Source organism: Hippopotamus amphibius, chromosome 12 (genome assembly GCF_030028045.1).
Source record: "Hippopotamus amphibius kiboko isolate mHipAmp2 chromosome 12, mHipAmp2.hap2, whole genome shotgun sequence".
Lineage (NCBI taxonomy): Eukaryota > Metazoa > Chordata > Mammalia > Artiodactyla > Hippopotamidae > Hippopotamus > Hippopotamus amphibius.
Window position 1 is genome coordinate 72,864,451 of NC_080197.1, and position 17,159 is coordinate 72,881,609.

Genomic DNA, 17,159 nt, shown 5'->3' on the forward strand with positions numbered 1-17,159 from the left:
TCCTTTTCCTTTTGAATGAAAATGCTGGAGTCTTTAAACAGTGTGTAAAAAAAGAAACAAAGTACATAAATTTTACAAGCAAATGTAACATAAAGAACACAAACAGAGATTCTTCATGTCAGGGTTACTCATTGATTTTAGTTTTTTGTATATTTGTTACAAGCCTTATATTGTTTTACTCTGAATCAATTGAAAGTGCCCTCAGTTAAAGCCATTTATAATTCCCACCGAAGCCAATTGTAGCTACACACATGACTGCAGTTTGTTCTGCATAGCTCTTTAATAAATCCATTTGATAATGATTTTTGATTAATGTAGGTTAAATTAATTGGATTGGGGTCTGGGAGAGGTGACTTCAGTTTAAATAATTCTATGCAATGCATTTAGGTGGATCTTGAGGAAATCAACTCTACTGGCTATCAGCTAATGTGTCCTGTCATGTTTTATATCTGACATTTCTGAGCCTTGAGTGTTGTGAGGATTTCATGGGTAGCTGGGCTGTCTCCTCAGCTATTTACCTCTGAGTATTCTAGGCTCCACTTTCTTCTGCTTCGCTCCATCAGTGATCACATCTTCATCTACTCTCCATCTTCCAGGAATTTGCTGAATTTTTTCATCATCCGTTGGAACCCATTATTTTTTTATTGTTTTGAACTTGTACATTTTTATTCTGCATTTTATATCCTTTAATATAATTTTAGTGGAGTTTTAGAAGAAATGGGAGATTAAAATTTACACATTATATATTGCCATTCAATGGTAAATTTCTGTGAACTTCTTTTAAAAATGAGATTCATTTTCTTTTTATGACAGAACCTTGACTTATTTTGACATAAAGTTATTTCTATCTCATATAGATTATTTTTCAGTTTGGAAATCCTCTGCATAATCTTTACCTCAACTTAGTTTGATGTTAATATCGTAAAGCATACAAGAGAAGAAATAGCTTTAAGGGAATTTTTAGAGTATTACCTAGGTAATTACAATGCATTTCAAAATGAGAATTCTATCAATTCTTTCTATTACTTTCATAATAAAAATCCCTCTTTTTTTCTTGTCCTCCCTTCTAAATTGCTCTTCCACTTTGGAGAAAATGCTAGACGGTCAAAGAGTTTCTGCCAGAGAATATGTTTAAGCTAAAAGAGGAAGTGGTTTATAGAAGAAAGTGATGCAATATCTTCTGTATAGGCAGAAAACTAACTGAAGAGCAAGAAACTACTGTCTGAATAGGAGTTTTCTTCCATATCATGCAAGAGTTCAAAAAAAGCTATTGCCTTGACTTATAAGGCTAAACACATTGCTTTTACCTTCTATTCGCTGGGGAAACCCAACAAACTTGGAAGAGAGGAAGGAAATCATCTGTCTCAGTTTATCTCACTTACAGGAAGTTTGCAAAAAATATGGGACTCCCTTCATCAAACTATCACTTGTGGTCCTCTCTCTCTTTGTGATATATGCAATGTCTGGGGATATAGTCTATGCTGATCTCAAACATTCATCTTCAGAACGTTCATCTTCATGTCAGAGATCTGGTAAGTTGGATTTAGAATTTCTACTAAAATTAATGTCTTACTTTTAATCTCCCTTATTTCTGTCCTGTGTCTATATTTGTCTTACTGGAAATAGAAGACTAGATTCAAAGCAAAACTTACTGAATGCAAGAATAAGAGTGAATGTTTTTAATGACACCAAGTGTTCATAAAGTTGATTGTAACTTTAGTCTTAATATGTAGAATTTTGCTTTTGGTTTTCTTAGACTCTCTATTCCTTATATTTCTTGTGGTGAACATTTAATTTACTCCCATTGTGACATCAATACTCATAACCCCTTTCTGCCCTACAGCTTAACTCATCCCCAAGCAAATCTGCCCTTTTAAAATAATATGATAAATTCATTTACACTGAGGAAAATATCCCTGGCAATTATTCACATTGTTATTTAGTCTTTTGGAGTTTGCATATTGGTAGGATAAAAACGTTAAGCTAAACTAAAGAGACATAAAATGTTGGTATTTTATTTCCTGAAGTTTAGAATTAATGACTATCTGAGTAATAGAATATTTTTGGAACATGAGTAGATAGGCACACAGTTAAAAATAAGATTGTACCGTAATCACAAACCATCTCAAAAATAATAGATTTTCAAATCCAGTGTATTTATACATGAAGCATTAGGGAAATTTCCATGTTGTATTCATATTCTCTCCTCAAGGGTAGGAATTTTTGTATTGTAAAATTTACATAAAATGTTTTAAATAAAATGTTTAAATAATCGAAAGTCTCCTCACTGTGCTGTGTCCTTGTGGAGTAAATCTGATGTTTTGCTTTTCTATTATTTCCCAAGAATGTATTTCTCCTTTTATATTTTTCAGTTTTCAGTTTTCAAGTGGATCTGGTGAGCTGTTTTCTCCAGTTACAAGAGCCTGTGGTTTCTTGTGTTTAAATATTATTTCTCTAGCTTGCTGAAGAGAGGCTTATCTGCTCTCCTCTCTCCATAGACTGGGAGCTTTCATTTTATATGAGTTAATGGAACTTAGTTTGAAAAATAATATGAACTAAGACTGCATTCTTATTCCTCCATTCCCCCCAAATCTTATATAACTGGTCCATTTTTCTAGAACTTATTTTAACTCAGCTCAAGCAACAAAACCAATATTTTTGATCCTGCATTCCAGGATTTAATTTCTTCTGTTTATGGAAATACTCTTTTCCTAGTTTAAAGATTTAGGGACAACATCTTTTTTTTTTTATATAAATTTATTTATTTTATTGGCTGTGTTGGGTCTTCGTTGCTGCTCACAGGCTTTCTCTAGTTGTGGCAAGCGGGGGCTACTCTTTGTGGTGCTGCATGGGCTTCTCATTGTGGTGGCCTCTCTTGTTGCAGAGCACGGGCTCTAGGCGCATGGGCTTCAATTGTTGCGGCACATGGGCTCAATAGTTGTGGCTCATGGGCTCTAAAGCGCAGGCTCAATAGTTGCGGTGCACGGGCTTAGTTGCTCTGGGGCATGTGGTATCTTCCTGGGGCAGGGATCGAACCCATGTCCCCTGCATTGGCAGGTGGATTCTTACCCACTGCGCCACCTAGGAAGTCCCGGGACAACATCTTTAATGCTGTCCAGTCCAATATTCTAATCTTAAAAATGAAGAAGTATGAATATATAAAAATTAAATTACCTACCCATAGTCATGCTTATGACCAGAAGTCAAATGTCTTATTACTCTTTCACTGCATGTTTCTGTTGTGGATAAATGCAACTTCTGTTCTCTTGTGTCCTATCATTGAAGAGAGAAAGAACTATTTGATACATTGATACTATTTGATACATAGGACTCCTGCAGATTCCTACACAATTATCCCTGGCCTTTCTCTTCTAACTTGCTAAATTCCACTTATTTTGCTCTGGTTGTTGGCTTTCTCTTTAGCTCTTTAAAATTACCATATTCCTTCCCATTTCAGAACCTCGTATGTGTTGAAACCCTCTCCCTAATGTCTTAATCTTTGTATTCCCAGCACTTCACACAGTACTAAGTACATAGCAGGCAATCAACAGATGTTTGGTAAGTGGATGAATGTATAAATGGATGAATAAATAAGTGGATCTTATTTATATTAAATATTTTAAATATTATAGGTTCATCAGTTCTCCAAGATATAAAACGAGGAGGGCAACCACCATGAAACTGAGTGAAATATCAGTGAGAAAGTATGATTCCACTGAGAATATCTCAGGCTAAAATACAGAAATTCATGCTTACTTAACGTTTACTTCAGGGACCTAAAAGAATGACCTAGTACCGCTTATATTAGTCCTTCCATGAACTCTGATGATTTATTGGCCAGCTTTTTAGGTCTGTAATCTCAGTTCTTCAGACTAGAAATGTGTGTTGGGATATTATCACATTCTTCTTGTGATTGCCTTGACTGGAACAATTTGCATTGTTTTGCCTAATAGAAGAAAATACATGGACTTCTTTTAGTGTTTTGAGAATTAGTAAGTCTCACTGGGAGGGGGTATGGGGATATATGTATAAATACGGCTGATTCACTTTGTTGTACAGCAGAAAGTGGCACAACATTGGAAAGCAGCTATACTCCAATAGAAATCTAAAGAAAAAAAAAATTTAAAAAGAACACATTCTCACTAAAGATGTTTTACTTAATAACAATAGTAATTTGAACAAAACACTCTATAATAGTATTCCACTAAATAGACACTCAGGTTAATCAGTCTCAACACTTGATTTTGTAATTGGTTATATTTCAACATCTGTCATAGTAGTAAGCTCTCAGTATTGTGTGTATGTGTGTATATGTCACATATCTTGTGGAACTGATATACTGTAACTATTTTGGGTAAGAGCCTGTTGCTTTTAACTATCAGCCCAAAGCTAAAAATGCCAGTTTCTTTTTATGATTTGTTTATCTTTTGAATACAAGAGACAGATAGTGAACCCAGTACTAATCTGGTAGTCAAGAGACCCGAGATACAATCTCAGTTCTGCTATCAAGTAACTGTGTGATTGTGGACTTGAAATCCCCATTTTAACATGTGAATGTTGGACAAGATTATCCCTTAAGTTACTTTTATTTTAAAATGTATGATTTTATGAAATTACAATTACGTATCACAGGAAGTAGGTGTATATTGTATAAGGGAGGAGATGTGAAAGAACAGATTGATCTAAATAAGCGATCATTGTCAGAAAGCTTATTAGAGACTGGAGAATTTCACAGTCTTATATAAAAACAAATAGAGACAGACATAGAGGACGAATGCATGGATAACAAGGGGGAAAGGGCAGGGGTAGGATGAATTGGGAGATTGGAATTGACATGTATATACTATTGATACTATGTATAAAATAGATAACTAACGAGAACCTACTGTGTACCTCGGGGGAACTCTTCTCAGTGCTCTGTGGTGAACTAAATGGGAAGGCAATCCAAAAAAGAAGGAAAAAAATATGTATATGTATTGCTGACTCACTTTGCTGCACAGTGAAAGCTAACACAGTATTTATTGTAAAGCAACTATACTCCAATAAAAAAAAATTTAAAACCTTAGAGATGCAGAGAGTAAATCATAGTTAAGATTAATACTGAGGAATATGTATGGTAAATCAACCAGGAAAAATTTATATCCATTCACAATTTTCTAGGTCCCCCTTTTCGCAAACCAGGGGACCAAATATGGTGTGTGTGTATGTGTGTGTTAAAGGAAACCGGATCTACATATTTCAAAGGAAAGTAACTCAAGAGAGTAACTGACAAAGTTTATTCAGCCCTTCCCTACCTCTCACTACCTAAGGGATTGTTCACTGGACTTATTATTGAAATCTATCCAATTTTATAGATTCTAACCACCATGGAATTTTCCTGAAAGTTGCATGTGCAATGATTATCATCCTTCTTGCAATAGTAATTGTGCTGAGCATCTTGGGTAAGTAGTTATTAATACCATTTATTTATCCCAAAGTATTATTTTATCACCACCTATTGTAATTGTGTTTGCTGTTCAAGTGGTTCCCATACAATACATTATAACTTCACAAAAAACATGAAATTTGATACACAATTAAAGAGATTTTCCATAGAACTTTAGCATGTGATACAATACATATTATGGATTCATTTCATTGATAAAGGAAAGAGATTAGATTTACATTTTATGACCAAAATCATAAAATGCATTTTATGCACAATGCATTTCCCAGTGCAGCTGGTGTATAAGCTGGTTATACAGCAGCTTCTCTGAAACTATGGTCAGTGAAAGCAAATTAAATAATGAAGCATATTTCTGTTTAAGCTTATTCATGTTACTTATTCCTGAACATCATCATCAATCTTGTATTCATGCATAGGACATTTGTCTAAAATCAATCAATTCAATCAAGGATTTAAAATTATACTCATATACTGTGGATATAGCCAAACATAGCCCAATTTTATATAGAAATTATTTTCATATTTTATTGAATAAATGCTTGGAAAAAACTCCCAGATGATATATATATTCTAAGGAATTCAGATTTCCAAATTAAACCAAATCCTAGAACAGACCAAGGCCATATCTGCCTATGATACCATTGTGAATGATACTAGTGATTATGAATGTCATTAGTAATTAATTATAAGTCAGTAGGCAAAGTCATAGAATTCTAGACCTGGATGGGGCTCTAGAACCAGCAAGGTCAAAAAAAAAAAGAAAAAAAGGAAACCAGCAAGGTCAAACCTGCAGTTGAAGTGAACAATCTAAAGCCCAGAGTGATAAGTGGTTTGACTAGTTTAAAGTCATTAGTCAATGGTCGAATTGAGGCTTTAACACTGAGGGGAAGAAGTAAGAATACTTAGCATTAAACATCTCTGCTGGGAATTCCCTGGCGGTCCAGTGATTAAGACTCTGTGCTTCCACTGCAGGGAGCATGGGTTTGATCCCTGGTGAGGGAACCAAGATCTCACATACCAAGCCATGGGGTCAAAACAAACAACCCAAAAAATCTCTGCTATGTTTCCTTTTTTTATAAGATAATAGATTTGTTTGTTATCAAAACAGTAGTTTGTTAGTAAAACAGATTTGTTTGTTACTATGATAGACATTAAAGGTTTAACAGCCTAACACACATTATTGTGAGATTATAAATTACCAAAAGTCATTTCAGTTAAATGGCCATCAGAAAGACAGATGCCTTCTTCATGGTAGAAAAATACTCTGGGCTCACCCTACCCTTCTATATGTGATTTACATGCACAGTCTCAAAGGAACAGAATCATGAACTGAAACCAAAACACATAAAACCCTTTCCATGAATCAGGTGACACCAGATACAGTTAATAGGAACTCATAAAACACAAACTGTCCAAATGAGGCTTATATCCAGAGCTGGTTATTTTGTGTTTATTATTGAAATAAATATGAAAACTCCAGAAAAAAAATCGTGTGAGTATCCTTCTGGTCCCAGGTCATATTTTTTCAATTCCCCAAAAGTTAACATTAATAAGATTAACAAGAGCTCATGCAAAGGAATGTCCAAATCTTGGAAAAAGTAATGTTGTTTTTCCCCCTAACTTTTTAGTCACTTAATTTACTGTGGAGATTCCACATTAATGAACTTCAGAGTCACTAGAACCTAAAGGTTTTCTGATTTGTATTTAATTAGGAAAATATGTTTCTTCTTTTATTAGTTATCCAGTTCAAATCTGCAAGACATACTCAAGTCAATAATGAATCAAAAGAGAAATACTGTTCTGGGCAAAATAAATCTGAAACAAGCACCTCAATAGGTAACGTTATTCTATATTTCCTAATTCCTGAGTGAGCAAGTGTGGACAGTAGTACGGATTTTACTTGGGTATACCTGAATAAAGGGGAGATTCCTCTACCCCTACAGAGGGATGGTTTAGGTCATTGTTTTTCATAGACCTATTACAGTCCTTGACAAAAATATTGAAAGATCCAGGACAAGTTAGAAAAATAAGCTTATATAATGAGTTTTAAATGAATTTAGAGGTTTTTTTTTTAGAATAACCACATTTTCTTTTTTTAATTTCTATTGGGACATGCATGGGTGCAGAATGTGGTCGAAATATTTTCATTCTTAAAATTCATGATCATATCAGGTAGTTTTTTTGTCAAATTTTTGATGTTATTACATGTAAAAAACTGTAAATGGTAATCTTATACAAATCTTTAACTTGTTTTTTCATCTGAATGTGTTTACCTACTTCTTAAGGTCAAGAAGACACTCAATCATTTGTCCTTTCTGTTTTCTTTTTCTTTCCAGCTGTTTTCTTAATTATTTTTTAATCTGTTAATTTGTTTTAATTTCATATTAAAAACGATATACATTTCTTTTTTTGAATATCCATATATAATTCTATTAGAAAGACTTGCCAGTCCATGTTATAGAGTACACTCAAATTCTAGGAATGCATTAAAACTTTAAAATAGGTTTTGATGTTCCCAAGCCCCCTCAACCACATTCTAAAAACTTGTTTTAACTAGTGAGACTATGAGGGCGTATTTTGTGGGATATTATCCATGAAACAAAAGCACATTATTGTACTCCTATATGCTTGACACAGGTGGTAACAGTGGTATTAAATAAAGCTCTAGCTTTAAATTCTGTCAAACATTTTCTAATCCTTCTACTGTTACTAGTGTCCTATCTGTAACAGGTCCTAGAATTCTAGTTTCAATCCATCAGCAAAGGATACCAACTCGAAATTTGTTCCATCTTAATAAAATAATAGAATAGGCTTAAAATATGTAAAGTAAAACTTAATAGAACTATACAGCCATCATTCCTAATGCTTTGTCTATCTTCTCTGTATTTTCTTTCTAGAACTTAAATTAGATGGTTGATAGGCCTTTGCTTTCTAGCTTCCATTTCACGTCACCTCTAATTTTTGTCCTCATTATTGTCAATTTGTGCTGAATTCTTGGCAATGTTTTCAGATCTACCTTGTGGTTCACAAGTTCTCCTTTTCCTCTTTCTTAGCTGTTGGCTCATTCATTGAGTCTAATTGCAGTGATTATAGTTTTCAATCCTATAGACTTAGTTTCAAACCCACCATTTAGCTTGTGATGGTCTCCTGTTATCTGATCATTTTTTATTTATTCTTTTATTTCTTAAAATAATGTAAACATTATTATTTATGAGACATACGATTATTTAAGTATCTAAAGTCCTCGGTGACCAAATCTCCTGTTTGTATTTCCTGCTGAAAAATATTGCCTTGTTTTTTAAAGTATTTGATTCTTTTAAATTTGATTGATTCTGATATATTTCTCCAAAAAGTGTTGATTTGATTCATTTAAATTTCTATCTTTTGGGCAGCAGTTCAAATTTCAAGTCAGTTGTTTTGTTTTGTTGTTGTTTTTGTTTTTAATCCTTAGCTGTAATCTAGCTTCCACATGCATCAGCCAGGGCCTTGGAAAATTTTTATATATAGAAGTTGGTGCACACCCTTTATGTTTTTTTTCTTTTATGGGATTTACTCTTTATTTTCAGCATCTGTGGTTGCCCCAAATTCTGTTCTTCGGTTATTCAGACTGGAGAGACTTCAAATTGTCTACCAAAATTTTACTCATTTTACATGGCACCAACAGTGGTCTGTCTTAGGCTAAAAGTTGTAAAAATGGGAAATTTCTACATTGTCATTATTTCAAGTGTCATTAATTATTTCCACATTATTTCAAGTGTCAGCTACTCTCTAAAATCTGACTGCTTTTGTTTACTCTTAGGTGGCTTCAGGTCATGTGTGTATATATATCTTTGTTTTTAAAGACTATTTATTTCAGGAAACAATAAATTATTGGTATGTGAATGGTACCTATGTCATCATCTAAATCTACTGGCAAATATTATAAATTAGATCTATCTGTTTCCAGCACGTTTTTGGATGTCAAGATCCTTTTGTACATGGCAAGAGCAATCTATCTGAGTTTTGGGGGCCACCTATTACAAAAATCTTGCCCAAGAAAAATTCTTCCAGTGTGATATATAATTCACAAAATGTCTGGCTCATTGGCAGACCACTAATTAAATTCTCTAATTTCTACTTTTCCCCCAAAATTTTTATCTCTCTGAGGCTTGTATGTCCATTGCTTTATCCTAGTGTCTGCGCATTGCCTAGCTGTTAGAAAACATAATATATTTTTAAGAGAATAAATTAAATGGAGAAAAAAGAAAGAGAGAAAGAAAGAATATAAACATATTGTGATTACTGTTAATCTTTATTTTTTCAAAATTCACCCTGAGAAAAGCACTAACTTTTTCAAAGAAAGCTTAGGCCATAATTTAACAAATTTTGAGAGGCTTTAATTAGTATACAATATTAAGGATACAGTCCCAAGTTTCTTTTAATTACTTATCCTTTTTCCTTCCAGTTTCTTTCAACTCTTCTACTGCTCGTAAATCATGCCCCTCTGAAGACTGGGAGCTACATGGAGGGAAATGTTACCTGGTTGCTAAAGATAAGAAATCTTGGGATGAAAGTAAAGATGACTGTGTCATGAAAAATTCACATCTCATGGTGATCCAAGACTTCACTGATGTGGTGAGATATACAATATGGAGATTATAGCATCCTTCACAACTGCAATGCCTTCTTTGTGCTACAAATTTGAAAATTTCTGTGACAGAAAAATTTTTAAACCCCATTGCTGTTAACTACACAATTATTGATTGAATGAATCATTGAACTACATTATTATGTTAGGCTTTTTTTTTTTTTCTTTGGCTAAGGATAGGAGGAATTCATTTGGTATTATATACCTAAGCTCTTCTTTACAAGGGACCCCCACTGTTTACCAGATTCTATTTTAAATGTAGGACATAAAATATCTCATCTCATCTCATCTCATCTCCCATGTTTAACCATTGCTCACAAAGGTTGTAATCAGATAGCATGGCAACTGAAATTAAAGATGATGTTGGGAGAAAGGAAATACAGCATGGTCCTGCTCATTAGATTTTGTTCTTTGTTGAAGAAAACTAATATTTTTCTAACTCTGTCTTAAATTGAAATTTTGCTACGCGAAGGTTGGACACTGAACCTTCTAAATAAGGCCAATATAAATGTTAATTGGCAAACATCAAAAGAGGGTTCTCAGCATGAGAATTAGTATGTTGGAATTACAAGCTATGTCAAAGGCTCAGTTTCAGAAAACTCGATGACTAGCAGGGCTTTACAATTCCGGTTGAACAACAGCCATCTGGAGGGATTTACAGCAGGGCAGCTGTTGAAACTTTTGAGGGCAGAAGAAAAAATCCTCTGAGTTTCATAGAAGTCCACAACAACAGGAAAAACAAAAAGAGAAGTAAACTATCTTCAATGTAACCAGTGTAACCCCAAATATCAAATTGTAAAACTCTGTCAGATGCAGTCCAAATTGGTTCAAATATGAACCAAATCTGAAATGGATTAAGAACTAAAAAGAGACTTTTTTTCTTCTCTTAGAGGTCAATTTTAAGACAAAAAGGGGAAGCAAGTATCAACTGGGAAGTATCTAATAAGAATGCCCTGAAAGGAATAGACAGTAACTCACTACATGGAGAAACAGTGCAACGAAAGACTTCACTAAAAACCTCATCTATTTCCTGCTCACCATCAAAGGGAAAAATACTGAAATGCAGAAAACATGTCTCCTGGGCAGTCAAGAAGCCAGATTTTGGAGAAAAGGGGAACTGAGGCAACATAGTTTAATGAGAATTTTCCTCCTCCAATTTAGGTTACATGTCTTAAACAAATGAATAGGCCAAACACTTGTTCCTTTCAAAGACAAACACAAAAGGAATCAGCATAGGATTTATGCACAGGCATCCCCATTTGAAACTTCTCCAAGAAAGACAAGTCAAAGTCAGATAAAAGATCTATTACAGAAGAATAATTACTCTAAGAAACAGAAAATAATTTTCTAGAAAATACTTCTCCAAGCTCCCAAATAAGTTAAAGTGACTAAAATAATCTAGGGTGAAGCAGGCACCTGTGGGAGAGAGGAAACACATCCTCACTTACTTGCGATTGACAAAATCAGACACCAGACATGGGAAAGAAGATTTCAACCAAAATAATTGAAAAAAATGAGTTAAGGATGAGTATAGGGTGGCAGAACAGTGTGAAGCTCCTAAGGTCTGCAAAACCTGGGGAATTCTACAATCTCTTTAAAGCTATTTCTCTACAAACCCCAACAGCTCTCAAAGAAAAAGAGATTGAAGAGAACCATAAGAAAGTGGTCACTGTGGTACAGATCTGGGAGAATAAAACAGCAGTGATACAGAAGTAGCAAGAAATGCCACGAAGGGACTTCCCTGGTGGTGCAGTGGTTAAGAATACACATGCCAAGGCAGGGGACGCAGATTCAGTCCCTGGTCCAGGAAGATCCCACATGCCACAGAGCAACTAAGCCCGTGTGCCACAACTACTGAGCCTGCATGCCACAACTACTGAAGCCCATGTGCCAAGAGCCTGTGCTCTGCAACAAGAGAAGCCACCGCAATGAGAAGCCTGCACACCGCAATGAAGAGTAGCCCCAGCTCGCTTCAGCTAGAGAAAGCTCTCGTGCAGCAGCGAAGACCCAACACAGCCAAAAATAAATATAAATAAATAAATAAATAGTGAATTAAAAAAAAAAAAAAAAGAAATGCCACCAAACCCTTCTTTCTCCCTGTCTGCTATCTGCCCTGTAAAGAGCAGCTTAATTTAATGTGTGTGGGGGAGAAAAGGGCAACAGACACTGCTGCCCTTAGGGAACTGATAAAATGACATTGTAGGTGAGAAAGAGGATCAGGGGAAAAATACTCCTGTGGGAGGGGCAAGAATACACACTCAGTCAACTACTACAGCCAGGGTAGGGACAGCAGAACTGGAAAAACCACACATTGAAAACACAGGAATTCAGTACCTGCCTAAAACCGAGGCATAATCAGAACAAGAAAGACCACTCCCTTCACCACATTTTGCTACAAAGCTAACAAGTTTCAAATAAGAAGTCAAGAAGAATACTGCTGGGAAAGGGACAGGAGAGAAATAAGGATGTGCAGAGATCCTTTCTCAAACAGTGCATAGAGAAAAATAAATGCTCAAGGTCAAGGAGATGTTCCTCTGGGGGTGGGGGTGGGGGACCAATTAAACACAAGATATCATTACAGGATTTTGAAACCTGTGCAACAGTGAGGATAACCATAGCAACAACAAATAAGATCTCTAGCCCATCACTTAATGATTAACTGAAACTCCATATTGAAGACCTAGGAGCGCAACCTGTGTATTCATTTCCAAGCACAAAACTATGTGACTCAGTCTCTACTGTCTAGAGAAGGGCAGGTGAAAATGTCTAATTTTCAGCAATCACTATGAGGTATATAAAAACATAAGGAAAAACAAGACACTCCCTAGAACAAAAAGGAGTATTACATAACAATAATGGGATTGTCTGAGTTTGTTAGAGCTAACATAACAAAGTACCATGGACTTGACTTAATCAGCAGAAATTTATTCCTCATAGCTCTGAAGCCTGGAAGTCCAAGATCAAGGTGTTGGCAGGTTTGTTTCCTTAAGAGGCCTCTCCTCTTGGCTTGTAGATGGCCACCTTCTTGCTGTGTCCTCACATGGTCTTTCCTCTGTATGCATGTATCTCTATCTCTCTGTGTGTCCAAATTTCTTCTTATAAGGACACCAATCAGATTGAATTAATATCTACCCTAACAGCCACATTCTAGCTTAATTACCTTTCTAAAGGCTGTGTCTCCAAATGCAGTCACAGTTTGAAGTTTTGGAGGTTAGAGCTTTAGTGCATGAATTTTGAAGAGACACAATTTAGCCCATAATACACTACTCTCTAGCCCTTGAAGCCCGTAATAGGGGTCAATTATACATGTGAATGCAAGAAAGCAAACACTGATAGAACTGAAGGGGGAAATGGACAAATCCCCAGTTATAGTTGGAGATGTCAACACTCCTCTCTGAGTAACTGATAAAACAAATAGATAATCAATCAATCAATCTGAAAAACTATCAACCAATTACACCTAACTGATCTTGTAGAAAACTATCCAACAACAGCAGAATACACATTTTTTTTTTCAAGGAACTTTCATGAAGACAAATCATGTTTTGGGATCTAAAAAAGCTAAAAATTTACAAACATAGATATCACACAGAGTATGTCTCAGACCATAACAAAATTATACTGGGAATTAGGAACAGAAAGATATTTGGAAATATCCCACACATCTGAAAGTTAAACAACACACTTTTAAACAATGTATGGGTCAAGGAAGCATCAGGGCAAGTTTTTTAAAAATATATTTGGAGTTGAATGAAAATAAGACTATAATGTCAAAATTCATGGATTTCAGTTTAAGCAGGTTAGAGGCAAATTTATAGCATCAAATGCTTATATTTGAAAAGAAGATAATATAGAATCATTAATCTAAGCTCCTACTTAAAAAAAAAAAGAAAAAAGAAACACTACAAAAAGAGCAGGCTAAACCCAAAGAAAGCAGAAGAATAAAAGACTTACAGTACTCAATTTCAAGTCTTACTATAAAGCTAAATTAATTAATATGGTGTAGTATTGGCAAAGAAGAGAGTTATAGATCCCAGATATAGACTAACACAAATACAGTCAACTGGTTTTTTGTTTTGTTTTGTTTTGTTTTACCACACTGCAAAGACAATTCAGTGGAGAAATACCATTCTCTCTCTTATATGCCTAATGACTATTTTCCAACAAACAGCTTTGTCATTTAGCATATGAATTCAGCTGCACGTGACAGAGAGCCAGAACTGCTGTAGCTTAAACAAATGGATGTTAACTTTATTTTTTGAATCTAAGACATTTTCAATTATAAGATGTATCATTAGTACCATTAAAAGCAATGGTAGAATTAAAAATCAAAAACAAAGCTGCCAATTAAACTGCTATAAGCCATAGATTGTTCTATGTTTCCAACATCAAAGTGTTAAAATACAGGCGAGATCTGTCTTAGGATATATGTAATAGGTTACATCACTGACATTGTAGTCTAAACTGCTGTGAGATTTCTGCTGTCAACAGTAGGGTGTTGTCTGTGTCTACATGTTTCTGGTTGGTTCACCACCGTGTTCACATTCTAGCCACCAGGGGAGAAGGAAATGATGAATAGAAGGATATGAGCTTACTCTTTAAATGCTTAATTAGAATTTTAGTATCCATTCATTCTATCCTATTAGTCAAAAATTGTGTCAGTGACATTGTCACACTTAGCCAAAAGGGAGGCTGGGAAATTACCTTTATTATATCCGGCCGTATACTTTGGCTCAGGGGTTATGTTACTGCACAAAAAGAGATATTAAAAACCTACGAACAGGGACTTCCCTGGCAGTCCAGTGATTAAACTTTGCCTTCCAATTCAGGGGGTGTGGCTTCGATCCCTGGTAGGGGCGCTAAGATCCCACATGCCTTGTGGCCAAAAAACCAAAACATAAAACAGAACAATATTATACTAAATTCAGTAAAGGCTTTAAAATGGTCCACATCAAACAAATCTTAGGAAAAGACAAAAACAAACACAAAACACCCCTGCAAACATGTCTCATCAGCTCAGAGACTGCTTTCTTTATGTAACTTTCCCTGTGTATTCCCTATGTATATTATTTCATGATTGTATTTAGCAGTAACCACTAACATTTATGCAAGGAGCATTTATGATGTGCCAGGCAGTGTTTAATAATGTTATTTATTAACAAAACAATAATAGCTCTTTGAGATAGGTACTATTATAATCTTGAATTTTAGTGATTGGAAAAATACAGGAGTAAAAAGATTGAATGACTGTGCAAAGATGTGTAGTAGTAACTAGTAGCACAAGGACTCAAATTAGGCAGCTGCACGCCACAGCCCTGGTGTCTAACACTGTATATAATTGTTGCTTAGTGGCCAGCCCATCAAATTGCAATAGTTTTCCCCTCCACTGTGATCTATTTGGAAACATGAAGCATGTCTTACCAGTTCATTCCCAGCTTCTAGAGCAGTGCCTAGCACATAGAAGGTACACTTGTGATATTTTTCTTGCATCTGTAAGAATCACTTGGTTTCACATAACGTTCCCTATTCTCTTTAGATTTTCCTATGGCAGAACCTACATGCTTCAGAATTTTATTGGATTGGTTTGAGGCTTCCTGCTGGAGGGGAACCATGGACCTGGATGGACAATAGCACTTTTGACTCCTGGCTGTAAGTTTATTGCAGTTTTTTTGCAGTTTTAATCCCATGTTGTATGGGACAAGAAAGAGACATTTGACATTGTTTGCCTTGAACTGATTGAACAGGTATAAATTTCCTGACTGATTTACAGTCTGATAAATATTTCTATAAAATGGTTCACACAGAAAGTTGAGAAAGAGAAGAAATCTCCCTCCATCCACTTGGAAGATTTGTATGTGAAACAGGATTTACCCTGCTGCCTGATTTTATCTTTGTATCTAAAACATAAATTAGCAAGTATAAACTCTCTTATGAGAGCACAAGTTTAGTTTACAAAACATAACTTTCTGCTCATTTCTTACAGTGATCAGTTTTTAAATGATAAAAAAGTCAGAGGTTGTATTTTAGCTGTCTCTAATGAACTATTAACTTCTCTGGAGAGAGGTTTTGAGAAATAAAGCTGAAAGTGGGGAAAATTGCTTTACCCATCATACTGCTGTATATTTAAATTGTTTGAATGATTATATTTTCATTAAAAACTATTTCCTTTTACATCGCTGGACATATGCATATATTCATGGCTGATGTAAAGATAATTGTTTGCTTTCTTTCTGTAGGTTTTCAAAGAAAGAAAAAAAGCCCCAGACCCGGAGTAGGAAATGTGGCCAGGTATCTCATACTGAGATAGCTAATGAAAATTGTGAGAAACGTCAATACTGGATTTGTCAAATGTAATTCACTCGGCAGAAAATTGATCTCTATTTGTCTGACTGAGAGACACCACATGAAATTTGAGCTCAGGTCATGGGCAAGTTCAGAGGGTTGCATGTGTCCTAGAGGGCTGTTGTGTGTGTGTATGTGTGTGTGTCCATTTATGATTCATGTGGACATAGTACTATTTCTCAGAAGTGTGGAAAGGGTAACAGAGAAAATAAAATGTTTTAGAAAATGAGTAGATATGATGAATAGATTTTTACATCTGAATAATCAGGGTAGTTATTCAATCATCCATCTCATTTTGCCAGTATTTTTGGAATTTCAGTCTTCAAATTTTCTATACCTTCCTTCTGTGATATCCTAGGCTAATCTCTTACATTCTCATGGTTTCAACCACCACATACAAAGCAATGCCTATCAAAGTTATATCTCTAGTCCAGATTATTCCCTGATCACCAGACACGTATACCATCCTGCTTATTTAACATAGTAAATCTAAAGTCTCAAAGGTACTTCAAACTCAACATATAAAAATAATTCATTAAATTTCATCATAAAAGGAACCATCTTCCAGCACTCCATAGCTCAATAAAGGATATGCCATACAAGACAATTACACCATCTATAAACCAGCTGTGGTCTTTTTATTAGCCTCTCTCACCCACGACCCTCTAGGCTTCTCTCCCCTTTCCATCTCATATCACCAAGTTTTATTTATTTTTTTACTAAATCTCTCTCAAACTTGTCCTC

General features: G+C 35.0%; 1 protein-coding gene across 1 annotated transcript; it reads left to right on the forward strand.

The window, feature by feature from the left end:
• The first annotated feature begins 1,337 nt into the window (after positions 1-1,337).
• On the forward strand, positions 1,338-16,612 carry LOC130833473 (killer cell lectin-like receptor subfamily B member 1B allele A). The gene is made up of 6 exons (XM_057703167.1): positions 1,338-1,532; positions 5,355-5,441; positions 7,184-7,282; positions 9,891-10,060; positions 15,610-15,722; positions 16,310-16,612. The coding sequence occupies exons 1-6, from the start codon at positions 1,460-1,462 to the stop codon at positions 16,425-16,427; spliced, it is 660 nt and encodes a 219-aa protein (XP_057559150.1). The 5' UTR covers positions 1,338-1,459; the 3' UTR covers positions 16,428-16,612.
• Positions 16,613-17,159: the final 547 nt, after the last annotated feature.

Coding starts and splice junctions, on each gene's coding strand:
- LOC130833473 (XM_057703167.1), top strand. CDS start 1,460: ATGTCTGGGGATATAGTCTATGCTGATCTCAAACATTCATCTTCAGAA. Junction 1,533..5,354: donor ATCTTCATGTCAGAGATCTG/GTAAGTTGGATT, acceptor CCAATTTTATAG/ATTCTAACCACCATGGAATT. Junction 7,283..9,890: donor TGAAACAAGCACCTCAATAG/GTAACGTTATTC, acceptor TTTTCCTTCCAG/TTTCTTTCAACTCTTCTACT.